The 20292-nt window shown below is 36.5% G+C and overlaps 1 protein-coding gene across 1 annotated transcript in view; it reads right to left on the reverse strand.

Moving 5' to 3' along the window:
* VWA3A (von Willebrand factor A domain containing 3A) overlaps nucleotides 1-20292 on the reverse strand; it is a 40577-nt gene that overhangs the window by 13999 nt on the left and 6286 nt on the right. Inside the window, exons 10-27 of the mRNA XM_064520271.1 lie at nucleotides 19917-20025; nucleotides 19371-19436; nucleotides 18784-18909; nucleotides 16944-17082; nucleotides 16749-16852; nucleotides 16487-16567; nucleotides 11696-11790; nucleotides 10217-10336; nucleotides 9232-9306; nucleotides 8348-8492; nucleotides 7176-7374; nucleotides 6677-6747; nucleotides 5559-5717; nucleotides 3978-4068; nucleotides 2762-2872; nucleotides 2164-2261; nucleotides 1847-1999; nucleotides 1053-1161 (exon numbers count right to left, since the gene is read on the reverse strand). Of these exons, the coding sequence (XP_064376341.1) occupies nucleotides 1053-1161; nucleotides 1847-1999; nucleotides 2164-2261; nucleotides 2762-2872; nucleotides 3978-4068; nucleotides 5559-5717; nucleotides 6677-6747; nucleotides 7176-7374; nucleotides 8348-8492; nucleotides 9232-9306; nucleotides 10217-10336; nucleotides 11696-11790; nucleotides 16487-16567; nucleotides 16749-16852; nucleotides 16944-17082; nucleotides 18784-18909; nucleotides 19371-19436; nucleotides 19917-20025 (2051 nt within the window). The remainder of the gene's footprint in view (nucleotides 1-1052; nucleotides 1162-1846; nucleotides 2000-2163; nucleotides 2262-2761; nucleotides 2873-3977; nucleotides 4069-5558; nucleotides 5718-6676; nucleotides 6748-7175; nucleotides 7375-8347; nucleotides 8493-9231; nucleotides 9307-10216; nucleotides 10337-11695; nucleotides 11791-16486; nucleotides 16568-16748; nucleotides 16853-16943; nucleotides 17083-18783; nucleotides 18910-19370; nucleotides 19437-19916; nucleotides 20026-20292) is intronic.

Raw genomic sequence — 20292 nt, forward strand, 5'->3', positions numbered from 1 at the left:
TTTGCTGATGTTACTTTGCAATTCAGCAAAGAATTAATCTATTTCACAACAGACATCTTTATGAGCATCGCAGAGATCAAAATACCAACAGGGATACTGAACTTCTGAATAGTGCCCATTCTTAGTAAAAGATGCAGAAAAGCACATTTTTCCTACAACCATTATTGTATATGTTCTGTTGACAGAAAAAATCTGACAGTAGGAACATCTAGTTGTATTCATCAATGTAACAAACAAAAAAAAAAAGTAAAAATGTACATCACAGCACTAATTATTTCACAGCAAGCTACAAGCATAGCAGCTACAGAGATGCGGAATTCTCCTGTATCAGACTAATGTAAACTAGAAACCCTATTTTACCTTTATCCAAATATTTTTAAAAAATCAGTTCAGTGAAATACAAAGTGGATGATATCAATACAATAGTAGTTGTATGATTTTGATGTTAAATTTTTATGTTTACGTTTCTTGTACAATTACAGTATAATGGACATTTTTATAACAACACTTGTGTACTGCTCTGAGAAATATGCTAAAATTGCCCTACTTTTCAAGTTGCTGGAGAGTAAACGGCAAAGACATCTAGAGCTGAGGAACTATGAGACATTGTTTCAGAATGGCGGTACTGTCATATTAAACAAGTATTAAAAGGTGAAATAACATTATCATTTGAACTATTGCATTAAGGCTCAAGGTTAACAATTTATTGGTATTAGCAGAGGCAGCTAGCATCACTCAAATCTGTTGTCTGCATATCAAGCTTACGCTTCATTAATATTTTGTTCACAACCAAATGCTCGTAAACCAAAAAGATATTTTTTAAAGAAAAATGAAAATGTAGTTTCCAGGGCATCGTTTGCAACAAAAACTGAACAAGAAAAGGAATTTTGCAACCATTCTGCAGCTACAAATCACAGAAAAATAGGCACAATAGCTCCTTGTTTGAACCTCATATTCGACTACCTGTCCAGATTAATCCTAGCAGAAATAGCAGATATGAAGATTTTTTTTGTATGTTTAAATTATGCTTTACAGAAAAACTGAAGCAATACCTGATAGAAGCCACTGTATTCTTTGTACATAGCGTTGCAACACCTTCTCTATTTGTTCAGCGTAGCTTTCCAATTCCTTAGCCTGAAACTGCAGATGTTTCACAACCCCCTGTAAAAATTCAATTTGTACAAGAGCATCTTATTTCAGCAGATGTGAGCTCAGCTGCTCTATATGCATTATCTGCATTAGAAATCAGGGAGATTAGGTTTTTTGTCTTTAAATATATGAAATAGCGCAAGAGAACTTTTGCAACTCTACGACTACTAAATAATTGGTTTATTCAAATTAGGAAAGCCTTTTCTCATCTCAGCCAGTTGTTCGGGGCAACAAAATTACGTAATTTGACTGGACAGGGGCATCTGTTACATTATTTGTGATATTTTTATACAAGCAACAGATCAGTAATATCCTGGACTTGCTATACTTCACTCCTTCCACAAACCACGATAATCAAGATCGAACAGTTTCCCAGTTTCCACTCACACAATTTCTAAAAACTTTACTAAAAAAAGTCTCTATTTTAAAATATATTTTTCAGACTGTATGAGCAGAGGAGATCCCATACAGTCTGAAGATCCCATGCAGTTTGCACTTCCAATATACTAAATATTTCTCGTACTGAATAGAAGACCCTTGCTAGCTTTCTACCAGCAAGGCGATTTAGAGAGAACAGCAGGAAATGGCAGGACGAACATCGCACTAGCAAGCCACAATCAGTGATCAATGTGCATTGTCTTAAACAAATACAAAGCTATTTCACTGAGGTACATACATGATATCTGCAAAAGCTTACATTGATTTCTACACTAGGGAAGATAGTACAATATTTTGCTGATACTTTCTTGTGCAGACACTCCACAATTTTCTTTTGGTGAGTACAGTGTGGACCAAACATCAGTCTGGGCAATTCCAGTTTAAGCTTCTTAATACTGTACTTGGCCAGCCACTTGTAAGACAAACAAATGGAGCAATTGGTTGAATTAGTAAATATTAAGACTGATTATTAAGTAATAACACATTTGTACAGAAGAACCAAAATAAATGATCATGTTCATATTAACTCATATTAAGATTTTCCAAAATGGCAGTTTATTAGTGACTAACTAATACCTGTTTGCTTGAACAGATTTCTTCTTTTTTTGGTAATGTAACAGAAGGAACAGACTTCCTTATGCTCACTGTCTCTGGATACTTTCGGTATACTGCACCTAGTAAGGACACGAATAAAGTAATACTGGGAGCTTTGGGTTAAAACCATAGCCCTTTTGAAGTCACATGTGAGAGTCCCCCTGTCAGTAAAAATAAAAAAAAAAAAAAAAGAGGACCGGCATTTCTCAGTTTTGCATTTGATAAAATGTATCAAAGTTGCCTTAAAACAATGTACTTAAAAAGTCACTTATTTTTAAAAGTCATTTTATGCAGAAGATTCCAAACCATACCTTCTCTAATCTTCTACACCACAATGACAGTATTTTTTCTTAAAGCATCTTTGACAGAAGATCTCAAAGCACTTCTCACACACAGACACAGGCGCATGCACACACACACACAGACAGATGCAGGTGCATGCACATACAGGCACTATTTGATATATTAATCTCATTTCTATTCACAATTTAAAGCTCACTGTTTATCAGTGCGTTAATATCCAAATACTTTTATAATAAAAGGCTGGTATGTTTACCCACCATACCTTGATAACACTTACCCACATTTCTTCCTGTATCAGTATAAAATACTGACATGGAGAACTCTGGCTGTTTTCTTGATTTATGTTTTCTTTTATTCTGAATCTGAGGCCATTCCTTTACTGTTTGCGCTACAATTAAAAGAAAAAAAAGTTGTCTTGTCTCAGCTAGGGATGAAACTCTGACAGGCAACCCTCTTCTTCAGTCTCCTGTTGCCATAGATATAAATATTAATTTTCTTAGATCCTGTTTAAGAAAAATCCATATTATGGATCTGTTCATGCTACTTTCATACAAATGGCAATTAAAACCTTTAGGAATTTATAAATTACCATTAGGAAGAATGTCACAGAGCATAATTTGAAAAATTAAGAGGTTAGAATAAGCATAGAATTTACTGAAAGAGCCTACTAACATTTCACACAGCATCTCACATGCAAAAATGAATTCAGATTTTTAAACATTGCTTCACATGAACAATCTGGTTTCAGTAATAGTAGCTATTGATGCTCAGATTTAATGCAAAAATTCAAAAAAAATTGCAGATGTTAACAAAGCTGCAGAGAAGGACAAAACAGAAAAAGTACGAAAACGGAAGAGAAAAGAATGGGACTTGAAGGGACCAATAATGACTAGAACCAATTTAAAAGCTGTACCACGTAGCAAGAGCAGTAGCCAGAGTCAGGACTCCGGATAACCTGACAATTGTGTTAAAATTTTCATGTCATTGCTGGATCACACACAAATGAAGTGGAACAATGTATTAATAAAAATGGGTTATAACAATATTAAGATAGATAATGTATATTAAACTAATAACATAATAAATCTCTGAATTGTTGAGCTTTTGAGAAAAAGAGGAATTGGAATCGAAAATCAAGAGAAGTGAGGTTCTAAATACTATTTCAGGCACAGGACAAAGAGGGGCTACACTTCCCACCACACATACTTGACATTTCCTTATATAGGATGTATATTCAGTCAAATGACTTGGAGGTACCACAACCGCGCAGCCTTCCTTCCTCCTCCAACCTAAAAGAAAGCTTGAGACATTACAGCTAAAACTGTTACAGATATAACTTCAAAACAACTGCAATGTTTCCTATCAGTTTGGTTAAAGATATAAGATTGCAAACATTTCCAAAACTTCCAATTAAATATCTTTCTTCTAATTTAATACTTTCTTAACAAAAACAAACAAACAGAACACCAAAAAATCACCTAATCCATACGGACCTGGTGGAATTTCTGCTTTGGCACTAGTAGGACGCCATTTCAATCCTCTTATGTTAGCATTTCTCTCTTCACCATGGTTGTCTTTAATAGACTATAAGCACAGGAAATATACCAATTAAAAAAATACTTTAACTAGATCATAACTGCATACCTTATTAAAACAGGAGCTATCCTTCATTATTCTCTAATTCCTGATTTACCCTGACAAGTCAGCAGATTGCAATAGGGACTTGTTAAGTTGTGATTTCTTGCTAAGTTAATTACTTAATTGCTCTGTTTCAGTTATCTTGGCAATTTCAACTGTTGCCAGAAAACTGAAGACTAACATCTTTGGAGGCAGACAAGTTTAGATCATTTTTTATCACTTGAAGCAGCAGTCTATTATAGTAATGGCGCTACTGTATAGAATATGCTATGTAGTATTTTCCAGAGTTGTATCAAGTATTGGAAAACTAGTGCTGAAAACACTAATTTTGCCTTTAGGTATGGCTGACCCCTTTAAGGGCTGAGTACTCTCTACTAAACAACCTGAAAACTTTTTTTTACTGCTGTTGTAGGATCAGATTTTTGCTGGGGCATAGAACATTCAAATAACTGACATTTAATTTTTTAATTTATCATACAGCTCTACTGTAAATATCAGATGAAAGAAACACCAGACATCTATAGACTAACCTGTATCCATTTTCTACAAATTTAATTCATATAAAACTATGCTATGTATTCATATCTCGGAGTGATTACTCTTCTCCTGCATTCATGAGATGGTGTTGCATATATACTGTTTTTGATAAAACAACACAGAAGACCTGTTCAGCTTACCTACAAAGGTCTTTCCAACATGAGCGCACATACACTGGAGAGTGCTATTCCTATTTCAAAGATGAAGCCTCAGAATTTCATGTCAAAATTTAAGTATATCCTCTGAAATATGAAGTTCTGTATCTAGTCACATATATACTAAAGTGGTAAGCACTGGCACTAGCCATATGTGTATTACAGATTTGCACACCCACTCAAGACAGATGCGTATGCAGTCAAAATTAACAAGGAAAACATTAACAAAACCCTAAAGTTCTCATAGAAGTAGTGTAGCTCCATGGAAATAAGCATAGGAGGCAGGAGACAAATCCTGAATTCTAATCCTAGGTCTGTGCTACTCAGCTCCAGCGGCCCTAGGTGTAGATGAACAGGATACCATATAATTCAATATTCACTAGAGGGTCTTGCAAAACAGAGGTAACTTGATAAAGTAAACTTCTGCTCTGCCTTTGTCTTCGTTAAACACTAGTTTTTTAAGGCCGAAGGAGGGATTATTTAAACAATTTTTTACACTACAGTGTATTTCCATCATATTTAATTACTTAGCAGGAGTAAGAAAAATGTTCCTTTTCTGCTTATGTAACATTTTGAATGCAAGTTAATATGTAACTTCAGAGTGCAATCACAGTAATGTTCTATTTCCTTCAAATTTGCAGCCTAAGCACTTGTCTTGAAAAGAGATACTCATCTGATACTCAGGTAAGATCATTGATAAAAACTGACAGCATCATAAAAACGGGACATTGAATGATTTCAAACCATTCTAGCCAGACTCAGAGCTGTGGGTTTTGGAGATGGCCATTTCTGTGGCCTTCTTTTCTCTTTCTTCACAAGCATCTTTGAGTCTCTTTCTGGTATGAATGGATTAACGGACTGATTTCCTGAACGTTGCTTTAAGGATTTCACTAGGAATGCACACTGAAATGAAAATTCAGATTGTTTAATAATTCATACACAGGCAATTTAAGCAATAACATTTCAAAGACAGACATATTTATTATTTAAATAATACATGCAATTAATACCAAATTAATCTCGTAAAGCTTAACACCTCTAAAGGAAAAAGAACCTCTTCATGCTATGCTCGTCCAAACGCCTAGGAGGGAAATCCTCCCTGCTCTCAGTAAGTGCTCTAAAAGGCACAACAGTATGTGCAGCCAAAATCATAACAAATGGGAGGAAGATGAACCAAATATATGCATGTATTAAAAGATAATATAAAATAGCATAAAATCCTATTGAATATTCCCTCTCCCTTGCCCCTGACTTTTCTTAACAACAACTCTGTGGCTCAGGCTAGCATGCAATAACTGGCCCAGACCTCTGGGCAGAAATCTCACTGCATACATCTTTCTAATTACATTTTTGTAAGAAGCAACTATCATATTGCATGGCTGGCTATATTACCTCAGCTACTTTGCTAGATATCTCTGGAAAAAGCCAAGTGCATACAATAGGGAGAGATATTGTTTTGTCTAGTTCTACATCCTTAGTGCACTTAACAGTTGTTTTAGAAATGAAAAAATATATTATGCCAATAACAACACCCCCTCCCACCACTGTGATTTATATATGAAAAAATGAACAATTAATCGTACTTGAAAATCATGCGACTGGCAACAAAAAGGAGAATCACTTTAACTGTAATCTTCTTATATTTGATATGGAATCACTGACAGTCTAACGTCAACCACAGCAGCACTATTATATAATTGCTTTCTAGTCCATATTTACTAAACTTTGACTATTTTCTCACATTCTAGGTCCTTGCCACCTATCTGATAAGGATTTTCATTTTGTCCCATCTTCTGCACTGTCAGCTAAGCAAACATTGCTGATTTTTTTTTCCCCCCTGAAGAAAAACATAACATTCATACCTTTCGGGAGTAGTTGATTGCTTTTTCCATTTCAGACACAATAATGTTGATATCATCACTTTCAAAAATACCTAACAGTCAAAAATATGCTTATTAGTAGACAAATATCTTATGTGTGCAATAACTTTTAGAGCATGCCAAAAAGCAACAAAAAGAAAAAAGTCTTTGTTTCCTGTGTACCAGGTATTCTGGACCTACTACATTAGTAACTATATTTTAAGTGTCGATCTTGAAAATATCTAGCAGAAAATAGTTCTCACAATTATATCTATTGCAATTAAATTCAAATTCCTGCATTAATGGTGCATTATAATAAAATATTTATTCTGCAATATAACTGAAAGCCTTGATCAGACTAGGACCTCTGTTTATATCTCTGTGCTAGCATAGCATTGTCATATCCTAGAAAGTAAAGTACTTGTTTTGGGGAAAAAGATGCAGTAATAAAGAATACTAACTAATGAAAAAGAAGTATCTGCCAGCTTTCCTTTTCACATACCTGCTTCTCCAAACCAATGAAATCTTCCATTAGCTGCCTGTACTATTTCTTTAAAAGCAATGGCAGTTTCAGTTGGACTGGCATAGCGAGCGGAAATAATGCCATTGGAGTCAACATCCTCCATTACACTGAACAGACAGACATGAAGCTGCAAATCACAACCTCTGCAAGTCTCAGCCACATAAGCACTAATAGCATGCTGCAAGACAAAGAAACGCAACAGTGACCCTCTATCTCAGAGGAGTTTCAATCTACTCAGCTGGTTCCTTAACTGTAGTACAAACACTCCCAACCTGAGCAGTGCAGTACAGGAACAAAGCCTGAGTAGCTGAATGTCTTTTCTAACCATGCATATACACAAAAACTACTGCTGTTGCCATTACTAGTGGCAACGGTAATAGTATTGCTGCAGCCAAGATGTGAGACGTGGGTGGGTAAGGGCAGCAAAGACTTGAGTCACGGACTTCAAGGTAGCTATGCACTAAAGCAAAGTAGTAGGGATGGAACCATTCATTTGGATTTTTTGGACGCATACTTCTGTCACCCACACAGGCTTCTAACGATTTCTTAGGTTTGTCCAGAATTTTGAGAAATTTGGTAGCGAGAACAAGAGAGACCCTGCTGCACACCCATAGTTGCTCCTGTAAGACTACCATACATTTGGAAATTCTAGGCAGTGCACATGGCTTAGCAGCCACAGAGCACACGTACTATGAATACAAGTCCAAGCAACAGATTATTGTTATTCGAAATGGCAGCTTTCTCTACGTACTATATTATAAAGTTCCACTGTAAAGTTACTTGCAGTTCTGTTCCCATGGATTAAAAGGAAATGGTATCACAACATGAAAAATCACAGCTGGCTTCTTCACACTCAGAAGTTTGCCAGTGAAGTGATAGCCAGAGCTGGAGTGAGAGAAGAATCCTCGAAACATCTCCAGAACTATCTATGATTAATATGTACCCATGATTAGTATTTACTACCTACAACACATTAATAGTGATTGTAGAAACTGAAGTCTGAGATTTGTGCTGGCTTATATACGTGAAGGAGAAATATTCTGCCGAAAAAATACAGTGACTAGCACAAAGGAAAAGGAGAAGAATGAAGTTGAGATTAATTGCAACAGGAATTTACTAATAGGAATTGCAACACTTGTGATGATACTCACTGTTTCCTGATCAGGTATTCCAGTAGTAAGCAGGTACATTCCTTGTGATTTGTGTTTATCTTTGTCTTTGAAATCTACTTCCACAGCTCTCCTGAGAGCAGTCATGAAATTTCTACTCCCTTTGCACTGCAAGCTCAATACCCACCTAAAAGGACAATTTTTACAAATAATGACAGTTCAAAGAATGAAGCAATGACAGATTTTTTTCTTTTTCCTGCTTAAAGCAATAGAGAGAACAAAGAATCCTAAATAACAATGCCTTGGAGTCTGAAAATTTTAACAATGACAGCCAGCAAAACCAAGTTATATGATAACCTTTTGCCACCACGGTTTGTGACCACGGCAGACTGGCTTATAAGATTCAGAGCACTGAGAAGAAAGAATTATCTCTGCATTTTATGCGGCATAACTGTAATATCAGAACTTACAGCTTTACTGTGGAATAAAGTAAAACTACAGAGATATCACTGAGGGTATAATTCCACAGGCAGAAACTTGGAATTTGGTTCCAGTGTGTGTGTGTGGGGGGGGGGGGGGGGGGAAAAACCAGCTTGGCTTTCAGATCTCACTTGAATTCAAAGTTGTTGGGAATTTTTCACGTAACCAGTGCATTTCTTACATAGACACTTCTATACCCATGGGCTGAACACTGGAAATACAAAGTCACTAGACGTATTAAACATTAGGATGCTGTTTTCACAACAAACCATCATGAACAAACAAGCAGTGTAGAACAGTTCAAGGTAAACTATTTTTGTAAAATAATTAACTTTTCAGTTTTCTAAATAGTTCACAATACTGATAAACCTGATACTCTGTTGTACTCGTTTTATGGTATCTACATTTGCTTAATTCAAAAGTATGACTAAGTTTTTTGATCCTACCTCCAAGCATTTTGTAAATTTTCCGATTGGGAAGGAACCAGTTCTGGCTGCCAAGGCACAACATCATTCCCATATCTTTTACAGAAAGATAACAGCAATTAATTTTCAGATTATGCTTTACAACATACAAATGTATGGAGCAAATTCACTGAAAAAAATGATTTGGGATATTATACATGTAAAATTATCTGATGCTAACTTCTGTGGCAAACCATTTAATTATTCACACCTATCGATTACCCAGGGGTGGACAGCTTTTCAACGCAGTGGGCCTGAATACATTTTTTCTTTCCTGGACTGGAAGCTAAATGAGCTGGTAAAAGCTCAGCAGAGGCTGGGAAGGATTGTCCTCCCCTCCACCTGAAACAGCCAACAAAACATACAAAATCTGAACCCTGAGATGCGGCCCACAGCTGTGTCCCTCCCGCGAGACGAGGGCTCTGCTCTCCCACAGAGTCAGCGACTCTGGAGTTGCTGCCTCTCGCTGTTACCTGCCATTCAGAAACCTGACCAACAGCTACTTGGCAGATGTACAATAAGTTTCTGACCACTATTATAAGTACAGAATTGTAGTACTTTTATATATTAGAAAAACTATTAGAGTTACTGTGAAATTTAAAGGGCATTTTCAGTAATGGTACCTGACAGGTTTCCAAAATTGTCTTCTAGAAAAAGTTTCTGACATGTGAACTGATACCATTATGAACAATACAATAGGAAGAGAACATTATATGTATGATGCATCCAATTTCAGCGAGCCTCACACAAAACAATTACTTTAATTACTAACTTGGCCCTCTGTATATCTCATCAATACATCTACCCAATAAAGATGCATCAATACTATTCTTGCAAATACTTCACCATAAATTGTTAATACAATTAAAGAAATCTAAAACATGCTCATTAGTAACTATAATCTATCACCATACTACTTGCATTATGCTACAGTTATTTTAAAAGATAACCTTAAATGTCTGCTTACGCTATAATATTGAAGTAATCCTTGTTTGACATTTGTTCCTCAAGCAAAAGTCGCAAAGAATGTTGAATATGGATGATGTACGTAGAGTTTGTCACTGATATATCAACAAGTATAACCACCCTACACAAGGAACATGTTATTTGTCAAAAAATCTTATTTAATTACATATTTTTATCTTCACTTTACTCTAACTCACTAAGGAAAGTATCTTCTAACCATGAATGAAAATGTATGAACACTGAATGTATAGAAAAAAATCTGCAAAATATAAGCTCAATAAAGGGAAATATCTGTATTAAGCTATGGGATAATCAGGGTACTGACACATGTAGCGCCATATCAGTTGTTGACCCTTAAAAAAGATCCTTTCTCTTCTCAGTACTGGAATATCCAGAACACGGCTGAAATGCCTGGAAGTTATCCAACAAGAAAAAGCTGTTGAACAGTTCATTGTCCTCCCCCAGCCATCATTCCATGAACATATGCAGCATCACTCCAAAGGCACGTGGTAACTTTTCTCCCAGCAAGTCAGTGACAGACAGACTGGTTGCTCAGCTATGGCCTGGTTGATGATATCTGGCACATGTATTGCCTGTTTTGGGAAAAAGTATTAGTGATAAAAAGTCATGCTTGTAGAGACAACATAGGCTCGTCATACTTAATGGACAGGAGATATCTTGGGAGTAGTGATTACGAACAGAATCACAGGTGTGATGGACAGTCAGGAAGACATGAGTTCCCTACCCAACACAGTGACCAGTAGGGCCAATTTGATCATTGATGAACGAACAAGAAAATTTTAAGTAACAATTGTCTCTGCAGTCTTCCTGGGTTCTGAAACTTCATATTCAAGGTTGATAAATGGGACAAAAAGAAATAGTTGTTCAGCTAAAGCTGGGTGGAAGATGTAGTAAAGACTCAGACACAACATAAACAAACACCATCCTCAAATACACCTCATGCAGGGAAAGATGTTAAATTTTAGGGTATATCTATATTGATATTTGACATCTGGCACAAGAATACACTGCAGCAAGTGGTGAAAGCAGGAGGTAATTGATAGGTTGAACCTCACCTCCTGATAAGAAGCCATATGTGCTGGAATACTCTAGGTATAAACACTAATAACAGGGGTTTGGAAAGCTGATTGTGAACCTTTGCCCAGAAGCAGGTTCTGCTTATGTGTGATTTAAGACAGAACATTTCCCAAAGGCTTACTTGCTAGGTAACTCAGATTTAAAAGTCTCATCTTGTCTCACAGAAATTGCAGTTTTGTTGATTGATGATGGTAAATTCACTGAATCATTAAAAATGCTGAATATCAATGTCCATTTTCAAAAGTGGATTGCTTGCACTGGTGGTACCTGCAACTGTTGCCGCTGCCTCTGACTATTTTCTGGCCTGTATTCCTATGTGTTCACTAATACACAAATAAGAAACGTTGCCTACGCACACAAAAAGGGTGTCAAAGTGCAATACCTCCTCTCGCAAACACTTCCCCATATTCCTCTGCTAGCAACAGATAGCCAGTCAATTCGTCTCTCATAAATTCTTACCATTTTACCAAGGAGTTTCTGCAGATAAAATACAGAAAATTTAAGCTATAAATAAATAGTTCAAGTAAGTCTTTCTATTGCCAAATACTTAATCTAGAAGTAACATGACAGCATAATAATGAAACAAATAACTAAGAATAAAATGCCACTGTCAAAATGAATGAAAATCATAAAAGATAAGAGAATAAAGTCCATGAGCAGAACATACAATGATTAAAAAACCCACAGTGTCTAAAGGTCTAAACTCTCCTCTTCACCTTCCCCTTGCTATCCTGTCCCAAAATAGTGGCCAAGCACATAAAAACGTAAAAAAAGAAACTGCTTCAAAATATAATTAAAAAAAAAGTGTAAAATTGTTTCAAACATATATGCTTCTTTAACACCATAATGATTTGAAGACATTAAGGCAATTTGTCCAAACCCTTTGTAAGTGTATGTACTGCACTATACACATCAGACAAAATCAAGCTAGAGAAGGACACTGCCCTCAGAAAAAAGCTTGAGGGTAGCATGCTTTTGGAATGCAAAACACATGAGCATCTATTGGCAATAAAGGAGTCAGAGGCTGCTTTCAGATCAGCTTGTTAAACTTAACATTCTCTTTTGTGGTCTCACTATAGAGCTTTATAGATTTCCCATCCCTTCTCCATTTTTAAAAAATCTTTGTCCTAATGCCTGGAAACATTCCCACAGTCCTTCCTCAGGGCCACTAGTGGAGGGGTACAGAAGAGAGAAAAGAGAAAGAATAAACAAACCACTACATCACACATCTTGGGCTGCCAACATTCCCGAGCAGCTTCTGGTTCTCTAAACTAGTTCCACTCTTTGACACTCTGCATTCTGACCAAGGGGTAAGTCCTCAAAAATCATTACTGACTGGAGGAAGCGCAGCAGCCTTGCATATATTACCTGTATGTATGTGTGTGTGTATATACATATATCTATATATATATCTATATATATCTACATATATCTATTCCCACTTCTTCTGCAATTACAAGATCTAACAAAGTGCTTGTGCAAATCCTCAATATTCTGTACAGCATAAACACTCTCCTTACGTACTAGTAGTTTTAAGGCTACTATATGCTTACATGGACCATGGCAAATACCAAAAAATACTAACATCCCACATCCAACAATATTCTTAATTCATCTGCAAGCTTGAGAACAAAACCTCTAGCAGAAGCCTTGCTATCCTCTTGCAGAAAGTCTGGCAACTATCAGGCTGAAGGCAAATGCAAAGCAGGATGTGCTTGTGGAGCGAGTACAAAAGCTTAAGGTGAATGTGAGGGATGCCAGAGAGCAGCATGGAATGTAGCTAGAGGGAAATGGAAAGAAAGATAAGAACACGTGTTATAGAGCTCCGCCAAACACTGCAGATTAAAGACACCCATGTGGCAATCACCACTAACTAAAACAATAGGAAATGTTGTCCCAATCTTATCTCTTCTTCAAATTGAACAGCCAGCCTGTTTTGGCACATCTTCTGTCCTGCTTGAAGAACATACCCTAGAATAAAAAAAATCGCTCTGACTTGAGACACTGAAATCTGAACTTAACATAAGTCTATTATCTATAAGAGATTTCATTGCTCTTGTAGAATTCACCACTGACACCATTTACAATGGTGTTTGTAAGCTGTCTTTATAGGGCTTCCTTTTGGCAGGAATCAAAGCTCTTGTATGCTACTCTCATACTGCAAAAAATCATTTACTTGCTAAAAAGCTACCAAGTGGAAAAGTTTGTGTATATTCCTAGAGACTAAGCCACTAAGATATCATCCTGTTCTGCCACTTGATTACAATTTAGAGTATGCCACACATGCCACCCAAAAGGAAGTTACCCAGCCTACTTTCAGCCTTCCATAATTTAGCAATCAACCTATTTCTCTGGCTCTCAGAGGTGGGCTGGATGTTCTTCCCCTTTCAGTCTTGTTAAAACAATTTTCATCAACTCCTTTGATCTTCTACAGCAAACTCTGCACTGCTTCTTAATCTACACATGCAAAGGTTAAACAGCTCTCCTCTTCTAGTTGCTGATGCTTCAAAAACCATATGAGCAAAGAATGAAGATTGGCCCAGACATTTGTAGAAAAGTAGTAGCTAATTCCAGGTTAATGAAAAATCCTGAACTTTTGAAAATCCAGATTCTATGAACTTTCTGGACCAGACAACACCTACGTCAAACAGAAGTTACTGGGATCTCTCAAGGCCTGAAAGACTATTGAGAAATATCCTTTATACACACAGCTGCAGACTGGAAGGCAAGTTATTTTATAAGTATTATGAAAATATCTCAAACTAAATGGGGCATTGGACAAACCTACTTTGTTTCTGAATCCTGTGCAGCTTTCGGAGCCTACACAGCAGGGTGTGCTCTACCAACTGGTACCCTCTCATTAAAAAAAAAAAAAAAAAAAAAAAAAAAAAAAAAAAAAAAAAAAAGAGAGAGAGAAGTTTCCCACTAATTTCCTGATAGCTAATATCAATCACCGCTTAGAAACTTCCATTTAGCAATTGCTACTTTTTGCTCCAGGAGGACAGTTCTTGTCTTGCCTCCACTGTAGAACATACACCTCTAGATCAGAAAGCACTGGGTGCCTCGGCTCATCATATCATATTGTACAATGGCACAATCCTCATTTTTTCCCCAGGACTCAAACCCCTACACAATATTTCATCTCCCACACAAAGATGTAAAACCCAAACTGCTAGATTCAATGTCCACACATGCCCAGAAAAGCCTGAAGACTGTAGCTTCCTCAAAACCACATTCACTTTGGAAAAAGAGAGAGGAAAAGTGTGTGCAAGATGTAGATGAGGGGGTAACTAGAAAAACATAGAAGAATTTGAGTTCCAGCCCTCATGGTTTCTCAAGAGACATATAGTATCCAATGGCAGCGATGTCTGTCACACATTGTCCAAGTTTTCCTCCCAGATGGTACCTCAGAGAAAGGTATATTCACCCAAACAAACAAATTTCCTATGGATACAGGCCAATACTCTGCAAAGATAAGTGTAGTTCAGTACGAATTAACTGCTTTTAAATAATGTTGGTTGTAGCACTATGCTGACAGTTTTCAGAATTCACATGAAATAAAAAGAATCAGCTGAGTATATACTAAAACATGAAATACAAACATCCAGCTTGCACAACTTGCACATACAACTGATACATTTGAGTAAAGCAAAAGTATTCCAACCTCCTATAAAGTAATCAGAAATAATTTTTCTGACTCTTAACAAGTTTGGTTAAGCTGAAAATACATCTAGATCATTTGCCTTTGACATTCATGTTAGCAAAAACATATTCCGTCTAAATGCATGACAAGACTGTTGTAGGAACACTGTCAAGGCTAAAGTGCTATTCACAGTCATGAAAGTTCTTATGCACAACAGACTGAATTATTTCTGAAGTGGTCATCTGAAGAATATTAACATTTGGCAGTCACTTACAGCTTTTTAGATTTGGAGCTCATCATTTTACAATGAAGAATACAAGCTATTTCCCACATGAAAAGAGTGGAGGGTTCACAGTGAAAAGGGTAATGTAATTTATCTGAAAGTACAGATCAGATGCAGATTCAGAATATAAACTCTATCTCCCAAATCCTACCAGCCTCTCCATATAAACTGTGCCATATTCCTAGTCTTTAGGTATTACAGGAGTATTTCAAGCAGAAGGACACTGGGTGCTGGATGTTCTGGAAATGAACTCAAACTATACAGGGGAGAGAAGCTCACATGTATGTAAATATTGTCCAAATGCAAAATATAGACTTGTGCTAAGTCATGATCCAGGCAACCTAATTTTTATTCTTCTGAGTTTCTTCATTATGCAGACTGTCATATGCTTCTGTTATCTTCCCCACATGCAGAAATCAACATTACTGATCTGGAAAACTGTCTTCTCGTTAGTCTTAATTTCACCATTCTCCCCATCTCCATTCACCCACTTGCTCATGTAATTGAGACAAGCTCAACTGCCAAATAAACTTGTGCCACAATGTTTTTTTTATCCCTTGTTAAGTGTTATGGATTATTTGCTACTTTAAGATCAAGCTTTTGATTTCAAAATAATCCCTTGCCTTGACTCTCTTTCCTGCACGTCTGCTGGATTAGGTTGCCATGGCATGAATAGGCTCCAGTTTGCTCCTATAAATATGCCTTCACACACAGTCCTTCATATCATGCAACAATTATCCAAGCTTGCTGTTACACTGCTTCCTAGAATGCTCCTTCTATGCCGTGAACCTTTCTTCATCTAATCAATAATGATTAGACACTTTATGTCTGACTTTCAGAGAGATAAAACAACACAGACAACTTTTTTTTTTTTGCAGTTAAACTAAGAAGGTGAAATGGGACAGTTCTGTTAAAACAATCAAGAATACTTTATCAATCAGACTGTATCCTTTCAATATATAGCTTAAAGGATTCATAAATATGTGGGTGAAATAATGCAAATACTTTCTTACACATAAATCACAAAATGCACACACTGCTCTATTTGTGAGGAATGCTGTTGGACTCTCACTTGTTCCAAAATATCACAAGAATCTGGGTCCCCAGTCTGACCAGATCACTGCAGACTTATATGGACAGCTGTCTGCATATGAATCCTCGAATACTTATGTAACAGGACAGTTAACACTGGAATAATTAGATAGTAATGTAGCCCTGATGAGGCCAAGTCACCACAGACAACTCACTTGATAGTTGTATAATACTTGTGGGTCAACATGGATATTTTTCACAGTTCCATCATGCCATTCAAACTGCATCATGGCTTTCTAGAAAGATAAAAAGTGTAGTTAGGTGTTTACAGAGGCCTATATAAACTACATGAGCATGAAATTAACTTCAGTTAAAGCCTGTAGAACGTCACCATCTTACAGAGTACTGATTTGACTAGAAAAATGTAGTAGCAGAAATAAAAATAGGAAGAAGCAGCAAAGGGTCCCCATCACTTACCTCGTGTACAGTTGATGATACTGTTTTTTGAAGAATGGGTACAAACTCTTCCACAGGAGAGAAAGCATTAGGAGCCAAAACCTGATAAAGGTTTAACTTCTTAGCTGTAGGAAAGAACAAAGAAATTAAATTGAAGATAGAGCATGTATTCTATTTATGTTTCATACAAGTTAGGATTTTTTTTTCCTGTGCTACCTTTCAATCCATTTGTCTTTAACCAGTCTCTTGAGGTTTTGGCTGCGAAGCTTGGTATTTGAATAACTAACGGTCCTTCATGCTTTGGAGGCTTTGGTAAGAAGTTGGAAGGTGTTGTACTTGTGTATTTTGTGGAAACCTAAAATAGATTTTAAGAAGGACTCTTGTAAGCATCAGGATAATTTTTTTCCCCTCAATACTAAATATCTAGTATAGAATTTTAGTTTTACTTATGTTCACTGAAGTGCTAGGATTTCCCCAAGTGATTTACTTCAAATATAACTACCATGGGTCCTCCTAAAAACTTTTGGGGGACAGTGTTCCAACGCAAAAATCCTTAAGGCAAATGAAAATGTTATGGTTGCACACACTGGCAGACATTTCCCTAAAAAAAGGAGGTAGGAAAAGGATCTTCATTATACACAAGTCAAATTCTCATTTCTCTATTTTGCTATCTGCACTGAGCAGAGAGTCAAAATGAACCACATTCTACCTTCATTCACACCTGCAGAAACAAGTAAACAAGTTCCTATAGGGTGTTCGAATGCCCTTATTTCAAAGGGCCTTTGTTTTATGAATGGACAGAAGTTTGTGGAAATGATTTTTTTCCTTACAGAGGGTTTGACCAGTAAGTTTCCAAAATGGCAAGCTTTTATTACTTTGGAGACATAGGACCTCTAAGTCATTTCAGGATGATCCCTGCTCTGTAGGTAGTTTGTATGGTCCTTGGTAATTATGAAGTTGGAAGAGAAATATAAAAGAATTCTATATACTACTACTATCTAAATGGATGAGGGGGAACAGAACTAGAAATATTATTCACACACAAGCAGTTTGCCTGCAGCCTGGAGTGTCTCAGGTCAGATGACTAGATATGTAGTGGCACCTGACGGAAGCTTTCAGTCCCTCTGTCAGAGTTGACTTATCCACCTCACGCCACTGCCCATATTAGCTGTGACAGAGAGCAGACTATTTTACTAACAAAAAAATTCTTACACAGCCATAGATTTGTAAAACAGTGCTACTAAATTTGTACCATGAAAGTTTGGCAATCATGGCTGAACTCAGCCACTTTATAAGCTTCCAGGCCCCTAGAAAGTACAGAAATGAGAGTACTAAGCCAAAAGAGCCACTTAATATACCTATCTGCACAAGGTGAAAGAAAGACATGAGCAAATAATCCTTCTACCAGAATAAAGCAGAATGAGAAATTCTCCAAGTATTCCACAGAAAGAAGAAAAGTCACAGGAGATTCTTTTTCTTCCTCATCCAAATTTCATCAAGAGCATTTAGAAATTATTTAATTGGAGAAAAGACAAAGTAAAACCTCTGGTATGTTGGTCATGAAGGAATGGTGCTAAGTCGTCACAATAAGATAGGACCAACAGAGAGACACATGCCTAACAGCGAGACTGTAACTTCTTAACAACAACACTAGTAATGGATCTAGACAAGTTCTTACAATCTTGCAATTGGTGCAAGCATCGCCTTAATCAGATAGGAACAAATATCTTTTTACTAATCTGAAGGATTATTGGAACTTTATTTAAATGATCATGCACACAGGTAGGCTAAGGATTTTTCTTAGATTTTCATTATGACCATGGTAAAACTTACTCTTCCACTGTATTTTGGTTGGTTTGCAAAATTTGCTGCGTTTCAGAGAAGTGTCTAGCAAAATGTCTCCTTTGCAGTTTTCTGGATGCCAATACATGATATTCAACATTTATTTAATCAAAATACCCGAGTAATCACATAAATATTTTCATGTTGTGAGCACTGCAGACTTCTACTCATGATACTTCAAAGTACACATGAAAATAACAAATGCAATACATACATCCGCTATTCTACTAATAAGTGAGCCACCGATCCGTCTCTGAAAAATCTGTTTGATGCTGTTGATCAAGTCTTTAGCCTTCTGGTATTCCTGGAGTAGTAGGTCAACATCACTACTATCAACATTCTGTACGTACAAAAACAAGGGTGAAAAAAGAAAGTTACCTGCTGTTCAAATATCAACCAATCCCAGCTTCCTGTTTTGATGTGCACTTATCCACACAAGACTGCCTGGCATAGCAGAATCAAGCGTAGATGCATCTAATGCACTGTATACAGAAGTCCTCATTTTATAAACAAAGAATTCTTGAAATGCTCTACAATAAGCCTGTCACTGCTTTCACGCTATGCACCAGCTTTGAGTCAATGAGCAACTTTTGCAAAATTTATTGCACTTTTAGGAAAGCATTTTCAATTGCAGAAAGAATTAAACACATGTTCACTGAGCACATCCTCAGAGTTTCCTTGAAGATGACTTTTGGCACTCGGTCTTGCTATAAACTACCACTCAGATAATGAGAAGTTTACCTTCTAAGAGTGAAGCATTACAAAAGAAAAAAATCCTTTGCCCTTCTAGCCTTCACCTACCTCTCCCTTTGAAGAGTAGCAATGATAACGGCCTCTTACAACTTCTGCAAGGTTCTTTAGAACTGTCTACATATATAAATCAGAAGAAGAATAGTTACTTGGATTTGGTCATCTCCTTTGGTAATGCGGCTTTTTGCTATTCAATTCTTAATTAGAGATAGAGAAAGAATCTGTAAGATATATGTAGCAAGAAAGCCAAAATCATTATAAGACGTTTTCATTGTTTTCTTACTAGTCTTATTTTAAGAATATGGGGAAAAAAACTAACTCAGTAAAGAAACTAAAAAAAACAGGCAATAAGGGATGAGTTCATTCACTCTGTGTTAAAATGCCAAAGTTAACGTAGTTGGTACCAACTATGATGAAGAAACTGAGATGCTCCAAACAACCTTTCACCTGTGCAAATCTCCTCTAAAGAAAGCATACTCTTCAATGAGTTCCTGAGGTAGACTAGCATCTCTTCAAGTTTATGAGAAAGACACTGCAGCTGAATAGGAAATATATGACAGGACACTTAAGGAAATATGTATTAACACAACTACTTACAAGAGAGGCAGGATTGATACAATCATATATAACAGCATGAATCAATAGTTTTCTCCCCAGCATACACTGCTGAACATAGTCAGCCAGTATTTCCAATGACTGATCAGGACTGATTAAAAAGAAATAAAAAAAGAAAAAAAGAGATATTAATAACAACACTAATCAAACATTAAAAAAAGCCACGTTGAAGAAGACAGGGAAGAAGATGTTAAATGGGAAAGAAATAAGAAATCATAGGAACGATACCACTACCGGGGTTTTACTCAGCCCTGAAAACCTGAATTAAAGTAAAAAGCACTAAGATTCTGCTTTGGTTCATAATGAGTCTTGGATGAAATGTTCTAAATTTATTCTTTGCTAGCCCTGAGAACTAAAT

Source organism: Dromaius novaehollandiae, chromosome 14 (assembly GCF_036370855.1).
Source record: "Dromaius novaehollandiae isolate bDroNov1 chromosome 14, bDroNov1.hap1, whole genome shotgun sequence".
NCBI lineage: Eukaryota > Metazoa > Chordata > Aves > Casuariiformes > Dromaiidae > Dromaius > Dromaius novaehollandiae.